Source organism: Pollachius pollachius (genome assembly GCF_949987615.1).
Source record: "Pollachius pollachius genome assembly, chromosome: 12".
NCBI classification, from domain to species: domain Eukaryota; kingdom Metazoa; phylum Chordata; class Actinopteri; order Gadiformes; family Gadidae; genus Pollachius; species Pollachius pollachius.
The window spans coordinates 6,339,930-6,358,081 of record NC_136945.1 but is presented as its reverse complement, the minus strand read 5'-3'; the positions used below and the strand labels follow the sequence as shown (position 1 = coordinate 6,358,081).

General features: G+C 41.1%; 1 protein-coding gene across 1 annotated transcript; it reads right to left on the bottom strand.

Moving 5' to 3' along the window:
• Nucleotides 1–2,604: 2,604 nt before the first annotated feature.
• On the bottom strand, nucleotides 2,605–16,594 carry LOC307083793 (inter-alpha-trypsin inhibitor heavy chain H3-like). Its single transcript, XM_079747766.1, has 23 exons — nucleotides 16,440–16,594; nucleotides 15,791–15,826; nucleotides 15,667–15,690; nucleotides 15,416–15,573; nucleotides 15,213–15,317; nucleotides 14,958–15,120; nucleotides 14,700–14,810; nucleotides 14,400–14,528; nucleotides 14,196–14,312; nucleotides 13,929–14,097; nucleotides 13,678–13,794; nucleotides 13,224–13,405; nucleotides 12,577–12,762; nucleotides 11,182–11,321; nucleotides 9,028–9,188; nucleotides 7,891–7,917; nucleotides 7,751–7,795; nucleotides 7,443–7,484; nucleotides 4,785–4,898; nucleotides 4,480–4,684; nucleotides 3,769–3,941; nucleotides 3,433–3,544; nucleotides 2,605–3,332 (listed from the first exon to the last, which is right to left on the bottom strand). Exons 1-23 carry the CDS (start codon nucleotides 16,557–16,559, stop codon nucleotides 3,191–3,193), a joined length of 2,778 nt encoding a protein of 925 aa, XP_079603892.1. The 5' UTR covers nucleotides 16,560–16,594; the 3' UTR covers nucleotides 2,605–3,190.
• Nucleotides 16,595–18,152: the final 1,558 nt, after the last annotated feature.

Here is an 18,152-nt window from a genome sequence, read left to right as displayed (position 1 = left end):
GATAACAGTAAGAAGCCCGACACTGTAACATGATTTCACCCAACGGAGGAACTCGTGTTGGATAAATAAACAGCTGTACATGTATGGCTCGTTGCTGCCTCCTGTTGGCCGAACATCAGCGCATTCATGGATCCCCTTGCAACTACGTAAAGATCTCCCCCGACCAACAGCGAGACACGGAGTTCCTATCCTTTCTTTTAAAGGAGGTAGGGTGGAGTGGGGCTGGAGTGAGGGTGGGTGGGGTGGGGGAATACAGCAGAGATATTAATGTCAGCCATGTGTGAAAGAAGTTGCATGTTTGCTTTTCACAACTCGAGCTCAGTGAAGTACAGTGCGGCCTCTCTGTCGCAGACACCCCGAGTGAACCACATCTGGTGCGAATCACACAAGCTTACGAAAACATGCACACATGCAGTCACATACACTACACTCTCAAATGCATAGCCTACTCCTCGTGTGCAGGCCCCAAACACGCACCCTGCACAGGGGCCTTCTGATCACACCCCAGTAAAAGTTTCAGAAGAATACTCGTTTAGGAGATTCTCCCTTTAGAAGTCCCTTAAGAAAACGACAGGAATTCCCCGTGGGAAATAAGTATTATGTCATGAATATTGCTTCGTATAAGGAAAGCACTGTATTATTCACAATAATAATTGTTATTACAACAATAATTACCAGTACCAATTCGACATTCCAAATGGACATTAAAAAATCATGATGTTTATTGTTTATTAATAAATATGTATTGTGTTAAGTAAAACAACCAGATAACGTTAACGTTTTTTTCGCAATAAAGAATCAAACATAACATGTTACTATGCTGCAAGACTATTTATGTAGCTTTCCATTAAGTCAACGTTAGGTAGTAAGACATTAATTTAGCTATTAATACATATAGCGATAAGGTTAGGTATCGAAGCATATCAAGTCATTATGTAAGGAATCAAAGGAAAACCTCTGGGTTTTTCAACCTGGACCCTATTTTCGGATCTATTTGGGACGAAGGGACTAAACCTTGTTGAACTTGGTCCGGTATTGATCGAGAGCTCTGTGTCCGTCTTCTGAAACGGGCCACAACGCCCCATCAATGAACGCCCGGTAAAAGTGTCTGTCTTTTGCATTGACCGGTACAGAATATATTTTTACAAAAAGGAAAATATCGCCACAGAGGAATACAACTTGTTTGTTCACCTTTCGCTTGTTCAAGGCGTGTGTGTTAAGATATCCAACTAAAGGTCTTATTCTAGTCATTAGGGTGGTGTTAAGAAATACCGTTACCTTAAGAATTCAGGCTTTTTATTAGGTTAGTTACCTAGACACATGTCTAGTCTTCATGAATAAGAGTAATTAGGTTAGTTACGAAGGCACATATCTAGTCATTAGGTTAGGTACTAAGACTCATTAGGTTATTACCTTGGACACATATAGGTTAGATATCAATACATCTAGAAATTGGTTATCATGACACATATCTAGTCATTATGTTATCTATCAAGATATATCTTGTAATTTTGTATAGGTAAAGCAAGATTTGATGTGTATATTTCTTTAGAATTCAAGAAAACACATCAAATATTGCATTACCTATGTATATGTGATATGATATATATATACGTGACAGTTTTTTAAGCAATATAACTGAGCCTGACAAGTTTTTATGGTAAAAATACCTAACCAGACTTGGAGCTGTCATGCTTCTCTCCACAACAGCAGTATCATGCCTGTTTGGAAAGATACTGACTCACAATTAATTTAGGAGAGGCAAACTGCAAATGTTATCTAACCCGCTTGAGGACTCCGTCCAGGTGACAGTATTAGTTGGGGACCCGGCACCTCATCTGGCCACCATCCCCCCCCAAATCAGCAACATCTGGTCACCCCACTCTCAACTCCTGAACTTCCGACATGAATGGGGTCACCACAAATGCCCTGGATCCATCAGGACTAACACTGCAGACACGCAACACGGGCTGGCAAACTGTGGAGTGAGGAGTTCACATGCTCAAATATTTCGATGAAGAGGCTTGAAAACATGACCACTCACATGTCATGTGTATATAAATATATAAACTGTATATTAATAATGTGCGTATTGTATTTTGGCCATTGTATGTTCAATAAACATACAATGCCTGGATTAAGTGGATTAACACTCCTCTTTAATGGTCTGCATTTGTTTAACATGTAAACAACATTCATTATAGTCGATTTACCAAATTAACCTGGTCATGTCAAATATGTTTTGTGTTTTTATATCGACAAAACCGGTGCCCAAGAGTACAAGGAGAACAAATAAACAACCCCTGATACGTGACCCCTCAGAGTAAACATTTATTCTTTGAACCACTGTGTGGGGAAACGGAAGTTGGTCTTTGAGACAAGCAGCAAGCAGCTAATCAGCAACGGAGCGCATGGCAAACACAGCTCTTCCAAATCCCTGCCGAAGGTCTTGAGATTCTCACAAAACCGTGGGTTTTAACCTCAAACTATTTCATCATTATTTGGCCTTAGTAGATCAAAAACTTTTCAAAGTATTTTTGAATCAGTCGTAGTTTCTTTATTGTCAATCACTTAGGCTTAATAATTACAATACAATGTTTTTGTTTTGTATTTTCTTTTAATGAAGCATAATTTGTGCTGCATTGCAAACATCAAAGATTAGGTGATTTTGGCACAATTTTTCCTTTTTTTTACAATTAAGAAATAATATAAGAATAGTAAAAAAATACTTTGATTGTAATCGGCTTAATGTCTTCACTTCAACAGTTGGACTAAGTTCTACTACTAAATCCCTAATAATCTCTCCTTCCATTGTTACAGCAACAACTCCCCCTGGAGGCAGCCAATGATTTGAGATATCATGGAGAACACGCTTGTTTAGAAATATCGTACACAGACTACAGATGGATCCTTGATCTGAACTCATCAGTGCCAATGAGTGGCTCCTTCAGTTTAAACCTCCTCGACCGGGCCTATGCAATCAGTAGCGGAAATTAAAGGCCTATGTATGACTCAAGATTAAAAAAATATAGTGTTTAAGTGAAAAAAAAAAGTTATCCAAATGGCCCCTTTATCAGGGATATGGAACTTCTCCAATCCCTCTGGTCCCTGGGCTGCCACTGAGAGGTGATTGAAATAGAGAGGCTGTTAGCCGGCCTGAAGTGTCTGGCTATGTAATCAATGATACTACCTACTTGTCAGTCTTAAAGAGGCCTGACACAATGTAATCTGAAGCACTCCCGTCAATGAGCCCTGTTCCATTACTGTGAGCGAACCAGCAGGGAACATGCGCTCCGCTCTGCACATCCTTCCTGAAGTCTTGATGCCAGCTCCTGCAGAGGAAGGACAAAGAAATACGATTGTTTAAAATAAAATATTTTAAACATAACGTAAAGATTTTACTAATAAAGTGGTGTAAGATAGCAGGTGTACCTTGTCACATTGAGTTGATGTCCTTTGACATACATGGTGGCGTCTGGTTTCTCAGCAACCTCTCCTGGACGTAGATCTCCAACCTCAAACCCAATCCCATGGTAGAACTGACCTGGATCACAATTTGTCATTATTAAAGAAACACATAAATAAATGCATAATAATTTCCAGCTATGGCATAAAATAGTATAAATATATATGTGGTATTCTGAGCAGTTTCCTGTAACTTCATAATTTCTCATCAACAGATTTTCATATGAGTTTGCTTATAAATCATCCATGATGGGCTCAGTAGAAAGATAGCTAACGTATGCCCCCTAGTGGATAGAGCCTTACCTAGCAGGCCGTGGACTTCCTGGGACATACGATGACTTTCCAATGTGTAGAATCCCAGATAATCCTGATGATAGTGCCGTTTCCTCCACACCTTTGTGTGCCTGACCACCCTAAACTTGATGTAGTCCCTTATGGTCACGGTCAGACTGTTGTTCATCATCTTAAGCTTCACACTGAAATATACACACACGAGAGCCAGATTAAACATTGCTAATAAATGTTAAGGCGGTAATACGTTAAGTTATTTGTGCATCGATGATTGCACAAATGTATTAACCGGTTGTCTTATTGGGCTATTTTACTTCATTATTATCAGTTTATCAACCTTTCCTATTTGATTACCCTATTATACCCATTTGCTAATGTTTTACACATCATTCTCAGAGTGCCACGAGATGTCATTGATATTAGAAAAAAACACGTTGAATATCAATCTCTTATAAGAAATACTATCGAATGTTTTTAGAGCATCCCTTATCTGAAATAAATCTGCCCTTCAACAAGCCACATTGTTTTGGAAGCGAATATCAAACAATCATCACCGCAGTACCCATCTCAACCTTCATTATTCTTTTTTAATTAGCCTTACATAGTTGCAGGAGACTTCAATCTGGTTATCCTTGTCTGCAAACCCCCCAAATCTCGCGGGAACACGTCAACTCACACACACAGGTGAAAACTGACACAAACACGAGCAGACATCTTACTCACCTGGGTCCTTTGAGGGACCCATGATCTGACCACAGCAGCTTGACTTGGTGACCGTCCTGGGAGAGGGTGATGTCCTCAGTGGTCACCTCCAGCCTCAACCCCAGACCTTGGTGGTCCACACCGATGTGGTCAAAGTAGGTCTTGGCTCCACTCGCGCTCGCTTTCTTTTGCTTTTTCGCAACGAGTTGCCCGTTAACCAGAAAACCTACAAAGGAATATGGGGGTTTTAGAATTCCATTTTGCATGATGTTCTTCAGAAAATGAAGCCTATGTATAACATTTGTGTGAGAGGGATGGTGGCCCACCTGATGAGGGGTCTTTAACCAGGTTCAAGATGCTTCCAGGTGATCCGTTGATGTCAAAGCACAGTGCGCTCTCTCTCTCTGGCAGCTCTATCATAAAATGAGGATCTCCATCCACTTAATAGCAACACAAAAAAAACCATTAAGTTCCATTCAGACATATAGAAATTAAACATATTCATGTTGTGTGATGCACTTTCATGGAAGCAGCATTTGTATAGAAAAGTCTGATTTAAAGTTGATCAATAACCGTCAAACATTAAATTAATATAAACATATTTACCAGTGCTTACAATGCTTACAATTTATATTTGATATTTAGTTTATTGCATTGTAAATCTTAAAACTATTCAGATAGTACAGATAGTACCAAGAAAAGACAATCCAAACATAACCTGACAGATTGATTATATATATATATATATATATATATATATATATATATATATATATATATATATATATATATATATATATATTTAAGAATCTATTTCTTTATAAGAATATATAGTGGGTTTAGACACTGGGGTCCCTATCTTGTATCCGGCGCAATTTACTTTCTACACTGATGCATGTGTCGTTGCTAGTTTGCAACTGGCGCAGAGCGTTCTTTTCCCTCCACCGCCACGCGTCGGTAAATTAGGGAATGATCTTGCGCCCCAAGGGGCGGTTCAGCAAAAGGAGGAGGCGTGTTCTGGCGCAAACATTCCCTGGTGCTATTTTGGAGTTTCAGAAAACAATTGCGCCACAAACCAGGAAATACCTGGTTTAAAGTCAGTGGCGCGTTGTTCAGATGCTATTTTAAGGGCGCATGCATAATTTTGCTTGTGCACCTGGCGCATACACTTTGCTTCTCTCATCTACCTAGCCACACATTCTTGGTAAATTATTGGGGAAAGAAAAGCTGATACAGCGGTAATAAGTTGTACTTTTAAATCAATGCATCTCCAAACACCGTACAGCAAACACATATTTTCTTGACACAAACATTGTGTACAAGATAATTTTTAGGATTGATCAATATTTGATCGCGAGAAAACATTGTTTTACCGCGAGTGAGTGTTGAAAAGAATGAATGAATGCGGGCGCGCGCGTGTGTATGTGTAAAAGAATTAATGAATGCGGGCGCGCGCGTGTGTATGTGTAAAAGAATTAATGAATGCGGGCGCTCGTGTGTGCGTCCATCTGTTTAAACACACGCAAACTAAACACGTAATGCATAATACAGTCCATGGCAATGTAAATTAACGGGGGAACACATGGATATTAGGAAAACAAGTCGATAATGATAATGCATACAATACTGGTAAGAAACGATGTTTGTTAATGTATTGCGTATATCATTAAATAGAACCACAGTTACCGCATATCATATGTGTGTTAAGTTTTCTTTGCCGAAATTTATTTGAGGAATCAGTATTTCTGAAATTATGGAAGAAAACGCTATTCCATGAGTGAATTAGGCCATATTATTTGGCCATGAACTGAGCCATTTGAAGTTTGAAATTCATGCGGTCATGCATCTGTCACAGCGGAAACTGCAAACGCGCTGTCAAAATATCAACTCGTCAGATTCAAATGCGCTCATGGCTCTTAAAGGGGATGGGAGATGGCACTCTCATTGGTTTATTGCACGTTACGCCCAAACCACACCTACGGGTAATTAGGCTACTTCAGACCAACCCTTTTTAGATTTGCGCTGGGCGCAAGAGTCATTAATGCGCCGGTAAAATAGAGACATCGCCATAGAACCGCCCACAAAGCTACTTGCGCTTGGCGCTTCTCACTTGCGTTTCAGACCGTTAAAATAGGGCCCTGGGTGTTGATAAAGTGATGAGCCCTGGAGTGTGGAGAGTGGACTCTGGAGAGTGCAAAGAGTGTGAAGGGGGTGGAGAGGATGAACTGTGGTGAGTGTGCAGTAGGATGTTTGGTTTTACCGGTACCGTGAGCAAGTTTATCTAATTTTTTGTAAACCAACTGGCATTTGCATAAGGAGACGTTCTTGTAGGTAGGATCATTCTTACAGAAGTAACTCGAGTTGATGCAAAACATAACTTGTAATTGGTTAGAAATATGCAACATATATAATATTATAACTGTTTAGAAAGGGAGCTACACAGCTGAGCATGCACTAACGTACCCACTAATGCTGCAACATTTACAGTCCATTGACCCTAGCATAGCTAAGATATCATGGCCACCGTCCACCATGTTTGTTAATGCTTCAGTAACATTTGTTCATCAAAAGATTGCAATCTCCCTTTGCGTACATTCTGATTTTGAGAAATCAGGACTGGGTTGGTGGAAGAATTGGCTTGTGTAGAAAGTGCTGTGTTGACAAAATGGTGGTCTTCCACATACCAAAACAGTTACATTTGCCTTCATCTACTGGAGGGCAGATAGTGTGGAGGGTGTTGAAAAGTGTGTGCATGTGAAAAGTGCAGAGTTTGAGGAAAAATGTGAAGAGTGTGGACAGGGTGGAGGGTGTGGACTGTGCAGAGTGTGATGGGAGTGTGGGGAAGTGTGAAGAGACTTGAGCGTGTTACAAGTGTGAATAGTGTTAAGAGTTTGGAGAGTTTGAAGAGTGTGGACAGTGACGACAATATGGAGAGTGTGGCGTGTTTGGGGAGTGTGGGGTGTAGAGTGTGAAGAGCTTCTCACCACTATCGTAACTCCTTAATCCGGCTGTCGGTCTGGACTTTACTAAAGCCGCAAATACAAAAACATAGATGTAAAGTGTCAGCAAAGTGCACAGATTCAAAGGTTGCCAAACCAGTGAATGGTCAGTGACTTTCATGACGCTTCTCTCTGCACTTTTTCGCTGTCTTGTAGACCTGAGATCAGAAACTTCTAATTAACATGGAGTGGAAGGAGAGCATTTAATGGAAAGGGTGGAAATGTGGTGAGTGTGGAATATGTGGACATGTTGACAGTGAGTGTTGAGAATTTGAGTGAGGAGAGCTTCTCACCTCTATGGGTCCCAGCACGGGCTTTCGGGGCTGCTTGTGCCCTGACTAGTCACAAATTTAGAAATAGAGATATAAATATATATATAGAAAGATAGATATAACAAGTTGTCAAACCGGTGAATGGTCAGTCAAATTCATACCGTCCTTCTCCTCAATACGTCGCTCTCCTGTAGACATGAGATCAGAAATATTAAAATCAGTACACCTACAACAAACATGGAAACAAAGGCCAGGATTTAAAGACTAAGAGCACTATCTTGCAACCACTAACTTGAAGGCATGTATCGTTGCTAGTTTGCAACCGTACGTACGTAAAGCACGTAAAGCAAATTTTTCCCCGCAGCAATCTCCCACTCCCACACTTGCGCCTTGAGAGGCGTGTCGGGGAAAAGCAGAGGTGTGCTTCGGCGCAAATGATTCATGCTGCTATTTTGCAGATCGAGAAAGCATGCACTAGCAGATGACGCATTTGGTGTTGCTATTTTGACGCATAATTTACCGAAATGTGCAAGATGACTCAGTGTTTCTGAAGTTGTAGAAGAAATGCTATTCAATGTGTGAATTAGGCCTATTATTTGGCCATAGACTGAGCCATTTGAAGTTTGAAATTCATGCGGTCATGCATCTGTCTCAGCGGAGACTGCAAACGCGTTGTCAAAATATCAACTCGTCAGATACAAATGCGCTCATGGCTCTTAAAGGGGATGGGAGATGGAACTCTCATTGGTTTGTTGTACGTTACGCCCAAAACACACCTACAGGTTTCAGTCCAACCCATTTTAGATTTGGGTCGGGCGCAAGAGTCATTTATCCGCCGGTACAATAGCAACAGCGCCAGAGATCCGCCCCCAACGCTACTTGCGATTCGCGCTTCTCACTTGCGTTTCAGACTGTTAAAATACGGCCCTAAGAGTCCTTGTGTGACGGCAGTTCATTATGGTTGCATTTATATTAAACCAATTGCTCTTTCATGATCGCCAAAATATATCCATTAAAGGCATAGTCAAGCCCTGACAATCGGAATCCCTTACATAACACATCATTAACACCAGGGCCGTACTTGGACAAATAAATATCCCGGGACCTTTTGACCCAGACCGGCCAACAACAGGCCGCGTTCCCACAGTCCCACAGAAATAAAACAGCTGGTTCCGCCTGGAATAGTGCGGCCGTTTGGGAATCTTCCCAAATCTCCCGATGGCAAGTCCGTGCCTGATTCACATGCATGAAGATAGCAAAGACTTCCTCTGTTACTGCTCCTCGTTCAGCTGTCCTACCCTCAGTCAGCTTGTCCGCTATGAGGGGCCCGCTGGGACCATCCTCGGTCTCTGGCTTGGTGACCACCATGGAGGTGAGGGGGGTGACGAAGCTGTACTTCAGGGACATCTCCAGGGCTTTGTCCGTGGCGTTGCTCTTCTCCTCCGGTGAACCCAGCTCACTGAAATTAGTTTTTTGGCCATTCATAATAATTTAAGTAGGTCTATTGTGTGTATATATATATATATATATATATATATATATATATATATATATACACAGTATATACAGTGGGGCAAAAAAGTATTTAGTCAGCCTCCAATTGTGCAGGTTCTCCCACTTAAAAAGATGACAGAGGCCTGTAATTTTCATCATAGGTATACCTCAGCTATGAGAGACAAAATGAAAAAAAAAAATCTAGAAAATCACATTGTCTGATTTTTAAAGACTTTATTTGCAAATTATGGTGGAAAATAAGTATTTGGTCAATAACCAAAGGTCATCTCAATACTTTGTTACATGCCCTTTGTTGGCAATGACAGAGGTCAAACGTTTTCTGTAAGTCTTTACAAGGTTTTCACACACTGCTGCTGGTATTTTGGCCCATTCCTCCATGCAGATCTCCTCTAGAGCAGTGATGTTTTTGGGCCACACAGACTTTCAACTCCCTCCAAAGATTTTCTATGGGGTTGAGATCTGGAGACTGGCTAGGCCACTCCGAGACCTTGAAATGCTTCTTACGAAGCCACTCCTTCGTTGCACGGGCGGTGTGTTTGGGGTCATTGTCATGCTGAAAGACCCAGCCACGTTTCATCTTCAGTGCCCTTGCTGATGGAAGGAGGTTTTCACTCAAAATCTCACGATACATGGCCCCATTCATTCTTTCCGTCATACGGATCAGACGTCCTGGTCCCTTGGCAGAAAAACAGCCCCAAAGCATGATGTTTCCACCCCCATGCTTCACTGTAGGTATGGTGTTCTTTGGATGCAACTCAGCATTCTTTCTCCTGCAAACACGACGAGTTGAGTTTTTACCAAAAAGTTATATTTTGGTTTCATCTGACCATATGACATTCTCCCAATCCTCTTCTGGATCATCCAAATGTTCTCTAGCAAACTTCAAACGGGCCCGGACATACACTGGCTTTAGCAGGGGGACACGTCTGGCACTGCAGGATTTGAGTCCCTGGCGGCGTAGTGTGTTAGTGATGGTAGCCTTTGTTACTTTGGTCCCAGCTCTCTGGAGGTCATTCACTAGGTCCCCCCGTGTGGTTCTGGGATTTTTGTTCACCGTTCTTGTGATCATTTTGACCCCACAGGGTGAGATCTTGCGTGGAGCCCCAGATCGAGGGAGATTATCAGTGGTCTTGTATGTATTCCATTTCCTAATAATTGCTCCCACAGTTGATTTCTTCACACCAAGCTGCTTACCTATTGCAGATTCAGACTTCCCAGCCTGGTGCAGGTCTACAATTGTGTTTCTGGTGTCCTTTGACAGCTCTTTGGTCTTGGTCATAGTGGAGTTTGGAGTGTGACTGTTTGAGGTTGTGGAAAGGTGTCTTTTATACTGATAAGGAGTTCAAACAGGTGCCATTAATACAGGTAACAAGTGGAGGACAGAGGAGCCTCTTAAAGAAGAAGTTACAGGTTTGTGACAGCCAGAAATCTTGCTGGTTTGTAGGTGACCAAATACTTATTTTCCACCATAATTTGCAAATAAATTCTTAAAAAATCAGACAATGTGATTTTCTGGATTTATTTTTTTCATTTTGTCTCTCATAGCTGAGGTTTACCAATGAGGAAAATTACAGGCCTCTCTCGTCTTTTTAAGTGGGAGAACTTGCACAATTGGTGGCTGACTAAATACTTTTTTGCCCCACTGTATGTATATATATCAAATGTGTTTGGAAAATATGCAGATGTTTAATTCCTTATTAACATTTAATCACAGCCACACACAATTCATGTTTGTGACTGTGAATTGCTGGTTTGCTTGACGAGAAGTATTTTGGAGTATTTTGAAGATTCTCCCATTTGGAATCATTAACTCCGGTATTATTTATATGTTTGATTTTCTCCTTCACGTTAAAGATCATTTTGTAAAAGTAAAGAATGTAAATAAATAAATCAAGCTTGATGATCCAAAAGGATCTGAAGGGTTCAGCAGGGCAGACCTGGCGACCAGTAGCTGTTGGAGGGTGAGGTAAGCCCACAGGCGCTCACTGAAGTTCCTGAAAATGTACTCCTGCTCTGGATAGATCTGGTCCCACTCAGCCACCCTGGCTTGGCCCTGCACCTGGAAGTCATTCCCATGCTGTGGGAACAACAGTGGGAACAACAGGGAAGGGAAAAAAGAAGGGGGCAGAAGAAAAGTTTAAATGGGAACGGAGAAAACAACAACATCGCTTTTGACTCCTGGAAGTCATTAGCAGCCGGGCCAGGGTCAAGCGAGGATAAAAGATTGCTTCACATCTTGCCAGCAGTACCCTAGAATCTTAAAGGCATGCAAGCCTTTAGTGGCACCGCCAGAATTAACCCTTATCAAAAGGATTTGGTCAGTTTGCTAAGACCCCAGGTAAATTGTTGATATTGTCTATGTCGAGATGTAATCAAACCCTAACCCTAACAAAATATATTTGTTTAACTCACCCCCTCTCACGGTGTAGGCACGTTCCAAAATTGGCAGCGACGAGCCATTGTCGTTCATTATATTCCAAACAAGTGTTTTGTAGCTACCATAGCTGTATCTTTGTTTTGTCCAACACAAGTTAGCACATAAGAACTGCCCTGACTCGGTATCTTTCAATAGTGCCCACAAGCATACCACAAATTTAGATTCTGTGTTTACACTTCATTTTGCATGCTCACAAACACAGAGACTGAGGCGCGCAGTAAGAATGCTGAGCAAAAATAATGGCTGTGTGATATTCTGAACTCTGAACTGAGTGCAGAGTAACATTTCAATGAGTCGCAAGAGCAAACGTAGGTGGGGATGTATTTTTAACTGATTAGAACACAGCCTAAGCATTCACTTATAAATCAGAATTAAGTGCCCAGTTTACGGTCGTATGAATGTATGTTGAATATGTCTACTGAACACAAATTAAACTTTTTCCCTGCTGAGCCAGTCCACTGCACACTGTGGGTCGAAGCAATACAATTCTCCAGTTTGATCCAAAATTCACCACCGTGCTCAAGAACAGGACTTATAAGATTCAAGAATTCACTGTCTCAAAACAAGATTCCCGTGTTTACACAGAATCTTGTGAATTTGATTATTTGTGGGCAAATACCCCCACATACAGTTTGTATGCACTTACTTGTGTTGGACCAAACAAAGATACAGCTGTATTATAGTCTGACTCAGTTTCCATTCTCCATCAGATGGCCTTAGACTTTCCCCCTTGCTTCACAAGATCCTCCCACTCTCGTATACAATCTCTTCATTGCCCTTACCTTCTAGTATCCAGTATCCATTGGTCTGGATACATACAAACTCCATACTTAAAAACACACATACATATCAATACTTCATGCACTGTAAGTTGTTAACATTCATGTTAACTCACTCCATCAGCCTGCACTTCCACCAGGAAGTTGTCCATGTCATTGTCAGACAGCCGCCCGGCCACCACGATCTCTGAGCCATTGAACAGCTGACTGAAGTGATGAGGGGTTAAGGAATCCACCGCGTTGTCAGGGTAACGCAGGTCCACCTCAGAGAGCAGAGGGGTAGCCACCTCCTCATAGAAACCCTGGGACAAGAAATGTATTAGGATATATTTTCTCCACTATATGCATACCTAAAATGTCTCTCTTAACCCTGTTTTGTATGTCTGTGTGTCTGTGTGTCTGTGTGTGTGTGTGTGTGTGTGTGTGTGTGTGTGTGTGTGTGTGTGTGTGTGTATATAAATGGTGCAACTATGTGGAAACTAATAACATTCTGCATTTTCCAGTATTTCCTCCAGTAAACAATCTGATAACAAGATCAGACATGTTATATATCGATCAAGAAAGCCCCCTCTCTGATCTGATGTTGTCCCATTTCAGTTTTCTCTAAAAAGGAGAATGTGAGCATTGCCGATATTCTAAGACAATATTTCGATATTGTTCAGGACATTTTATAGCTCACATTGGATGCATCCCATAATTCAAAATTCCCTGTTTGTTCATAAATTCTTTGCTCGGTATTTGTTTACTAGTTCAGTCACCTCACCTGCAGCTGAAGGGTTGCATCCGAGGCTACATATATCCTGCGTGCCAGTCCCTTATTTTGTTTGGCCATCACATCCAGGAAGGAGTAATCCACGTCATTTCCAAAGCCCAGGCAGAACAGAGACATGTTACCACCGATGGCGTTGAGCACGTTCTTCTGGATCTTTGGGAGGGAGGACTGCCCTGCAGTTAGCCAATCCAACCACACATGCAGAACGGCACAACAACCACAGATTAACGTATGGGTTTGGCCCACACAAAGGTTAAACCATGATTTGTATTTTGCCATGTCAACACTCGCACCTGTATTTTGTATCCCTGTTGTTGAACACCAATACAAAATATATGAAAGAAAGATTTCCAAACTTCAAGAATGTCAAAATTGATACATGTCTCTGTTTGACCTTGGGGGATGATGCCTGTTTTCATTTGAGCAAATATTCTCATGAACTCACCTGAATTGGGCATTCCGTCAGTCAGTAAGATAATCATGTCCACACTTGTCTGTGTGCCTCCTCTGTCCCGCTTCAACATGTCCACAGCTCTCAACACAGCGCCGTTGATATCCGTACCTGTGAGGGGAGGAAGATCATGGCACTTCATGTCATTTTTTCTCTTTTTGTGAATAAGAAAAAGGAGCTGAAATTTTAATTGTGAAGATGTCACAAGCATGTGACGTGTTTGATATTCTCAATTTGAATCTCACTTCCGTTATCCCTGATGCTCTTGACATACTCCATTGCGTTGGTCACATTTTCTCTCGTGGCCTTCATAAGAGACTTCTTCCACTGGAGAATGGTGTTGTCAAATTGGATGAGGCCGAAATGGTCTTCATGGTGTAGGTCTTGCAGAATGGCCAGCATTGCCTCTCGGGTCTGAAGAGCATTTACAATATAAGGTTAGACCTTTAACAATTAAGGGAAAACGTGTATTCAAATCTCAAAATATCACATGCACGCACACACATCTGTACCTGTATCATCTTCGTGCCTGACATTGAACCACTCCTGTCAATGACAAACACCACATTCTTTGGGATGCGAGGAAGATCCGGAGGAGCAAAGAAATGCACAAAGTATCCGTTCACGATCTGGAGGTAGAAATATAAAAGTGGAATTGGGGCTATGTTGCTCCACTAAAGTCAGCATTGTGTGTCATATATTTGTTGACAGCAGACCTGAATGTCTCCTAGGCTTGACGCTCGTTTCACGTCATACTTGATGATGAAATCCCCATTGATCAGAGATTCATTACACTCTGGACACTTCCTCTGCTGATCCAGCGAGGGCGAGAAGGAGATGTGTGCCTGAGCGACCAATGTATTAGTTAATTCTCAAATGTGATGGTTTGAATAGCATGGAAACACCATCATACATGAAACGCAGACAGGTTTTGACTACATTTATAAATATAACCGATATGTAATATATCATATAAATATATTGACACTGAAATGTTTGAGGAGCTTCTCTTATACCTTGTTGTCTGTGACCGTTTTTTCCACCAGTGGGAGGAGTTCATTGGAAAGGAAGGTTCCAGCGGCATCCACAAAGGCAATGCCCTGGGCCTCATAGATATCAGCCACAATCTGCACACGCGCACACGCTCACACGCACACACACACACACACACACACACACACACACACACACACACACACACACACACACACACAATATTTAGTAAAAGTATACTGAACCCAGGGAAACTTAAGGGATTGTGAACTTGGATTCACCTCAAAGTTCTGGACCAGCTGTTTGGGGTTTATTCGGGTCAGGATCTCATACTGGCCCAATTTCCTCTGAAGAAGCTCCTCATAGGTCAAGATGAAGGTCACATTGCTCTTGGCTCTAATGTTGACGGACACAGAGAACGTCTCCATCGTCCTTCCAGAAGCTCTGCAACAGACAATATGTGAAGGACCTCACTGCCATGTCCCTGAAAGTCGTCTAGTTTGAGACTAGACTTCATGTTGTAACTTGTAACTTACTTGACCAGTCCAGCCGTCTGCCCTTTAGACACTGCTTTGTCATACTGCTTCCTAGCCTTCTCTTTTTCATTCACCTTCCCAACATAGACCTGACCCTCAATCTCCCTAAGAGTGGGAAAACATAAAGATGTATGAAAGGAAAAAGACATCAAACGAACGAAACCCAAAACAGATTTCTTAAAAAAAATTGCCTTCTTACTCACATGCTGAAGTTGGTGATGAAGGCCGTCTTGGGCAGGTCCACCTCGAAGAATATTTCCTGGGAGGAGTTGGCTTTGTTCAAAGCAGTGGAGGTCATGACTGTGTGAGCGAACCGAGACGCCACCGCACAGTGTACAGAGACACTGAGCACCTCCACCATCTGACCAGAGTGGGTGAAATAAACAAAATCGAGAAAATATATACATAATAATGTGAAGTATCTCTAATATATTGGTTTTCCAGGATGTCTCACCTTTGCATTGTTTGTACTACGTTTCTGGAATAGAAATTAAAGCACATTAAAAGTTTAATAAAGCAATTTCTGCATATATGTTTTAGTACTATACATGTTATGTTGTTTTATCAATGTCTCCTACCTGACGAGAAATGGGGATCGCAACAGCCTCAGCGTCCTGGAAAATTACGTGAACGTTAAAACTGTATCAGTAGTAGTAACACCCTTCATTTCAACAGCATGACTTTAGCGATTATACATTTTTTTTATTCAGTTGAGTCATCTTGCATGAATTTCTTATTTAACTCCCGTAAGAAAAACGAAAATCATACAAGTTGGATGTAATGTAATTAGCAATTAACATAATAAGATGTCAAACGGTCGAAAATCGATCTATGTATGTAAACAAAAACATACACCACGTTGAAATGTTAGTTCAAGTGGAATGCGCAATATAAGTGACATATATTGTGGAACAAAATGTAATATTTTTTAAAAATATGTTTATAAGTATGCAACTGGCTGCGTAGACTACCCCCTACAGTCCCTTGCACACCCATGGCCTATAATTGCATGGTGCCAAAACCCGTTTCCCTGTGGACCGTAGATACTTCCCAGTTGGGAGTAAACAAACTCTTCGCGCGTAACGCGTTTGTTGTGGCCGTAGCTTATTCTTAAGGATTGACTTTAAAAAAACGTCAGGTCTTTTAAACAAGTAGGCTACACTAAATTGTAGGTATTTAATAGTTTCCGCACACATATAACCAGAAAACATGATAGCCTATATTTACCCTCTGCATATCTTCATTGTGTGTGATGAACACTGCTCCATCGACCAGAAAAATAAAAATGTAGAGGAAACTCCAAAGAAGCAGCGTGCTCCACTTCCCAGGCATGACTGACCTCAACATCCACTGTGTGTTACCTCTTTCACAGGAGTTCTCATCTCAGGCTTGTATGAATTCTGAATGGGCGTTATTGGCAATAGAGAAGGCGGGACTGTCAGTTACATGGGTTAAGCGGCGAGAGCTAGAGAGAGGGCGGGACTTCTGATAGAGGGATATCCGTTACCGTTAAGGGGTTTTGGATATAGCTTTATCATATGTATCGTATCATTATTTGTATTTGTTCATCTTGGCCTGTTCTTATTCTTCTTTCCCCGGGGACGGTTCTGGCGTACACTGCTCATAGCAAGTGAGAGACCGGAAATAGCATTTGGGTAGACCAGGTGAACGCTAAATTTCAGGATCCTCTCTCAGCCTATGACGTGTGGGACCAAAACAAGAGCCTAAAGATGTATAGGCACGCGAATAATCTTTCCCGTAACTGTCCTAACTCCGCCCACATCCTGGCCTCAATCGAAAAGAAGAGTTCTATAAAGCGCACATTGACATTCAGAAACGAAATATAATATATAATATATAAAGACATTGGCCTATTATTCCAAGGTAACATCAAGTTGAGAATGTTATCAAGCCTATACATTATGTGGTAGCCTACCAATTCAGCCAACATTGAACAATAAGGTAAATACCTTATATTATTTCTAAAGTAAAGGATTATATTTTAAAAATGTAAAACATTTGTTATCCTATATTATCAATATGATTCCTTTTTGCAAATTGCTTCACCATTTTGGCTATTGTCCACATACGTTGTGTAGTATGGTTAGGCTGATTGTAAGAATGGGGTTTTCCTCAAATTAATATTTAACTGAAGCCATCTTCTTCATATTTCCTATCCTAAAACCACTAGACATGTTTTTTATGGCGGTTTTAAGGTGAAACACTATAATAAGAACCTGAATGTTATTTACCATCTATGCCTACATCAAAAGGCTATCTGCTGTAACGTAAATTAAGTATTGTAAAGCTAAGTAGGTCAAAACATTTTTTTGGAGCAAATTAAACCGCAGTAGTGTAAACTGATGTAAGTATTTTAAAAAACAATATACACCCTACTTTTATTAGTTGTTATGTTTGATATTTTATATATATTTTTATATTTATATTTTGCATTTATAACGTGTTTGTTTACAAAACATTTATTTTGTTAATTTTTGTGTTTTTTCATTTACAACATGTCGGGTCAGGGATGACGCTCACGCTTACGCACGTTCCCGACAGTGACCGTTCATGTGCGCTGCGTTCAGAATATGAAAGTTCTTCACAACAGTGTTTCTTTATCTGATAAAAACCAGTCAGAACTAAACAGAACCTAGTAGGATCAGTTTCAAGTTTGCACGCCTTTATTTCCTTGTAGCCTATCACCTACCCTTTTGCTTTTATATTTGAAAAGCACATTGTATTGGGGCTGTATGAAAGGCTACACTTACCCTTATCTAGAGCTGGTTTACCAGTACACAACGTTTAACACTGGGCAGAGTCGATGCCAACAGACGGTTACAACGTCAATCAATAGTAAAGTAGTAGTAGAATCCTCAGAGCGTCATGAGGTGACGTTCACGAGAACTTTCCGATGTCGCTAAATATTTTTTCCAATAA

Excerpts from the sequence above, each read along its gene's own strand:
- LOC307083793 (XM_079747766.1), bottom strand. The coding sequence starts at position 16,559 with ATGTTGAGGTCAGTCATGCCTGGGAAGTGGAGCACGCTGCTTCTTTGG. Across the intron at positions 15,121-15,212 it reads CAGACGGCTGGACTGGTCAA|AGCTTCTGGAAGGACGATGG; the intron begins GTAAGTTACAAG and ends TGTCTGTTGCAG. Across the intron at positions 12,763-13,223 it reads ATGCAACCCTTCAGCTGCAG|GGTTTCTATGAGGAGGTGGC; the intron begins GTGAGGTGACTG and ends TTCTTGTCCCAG.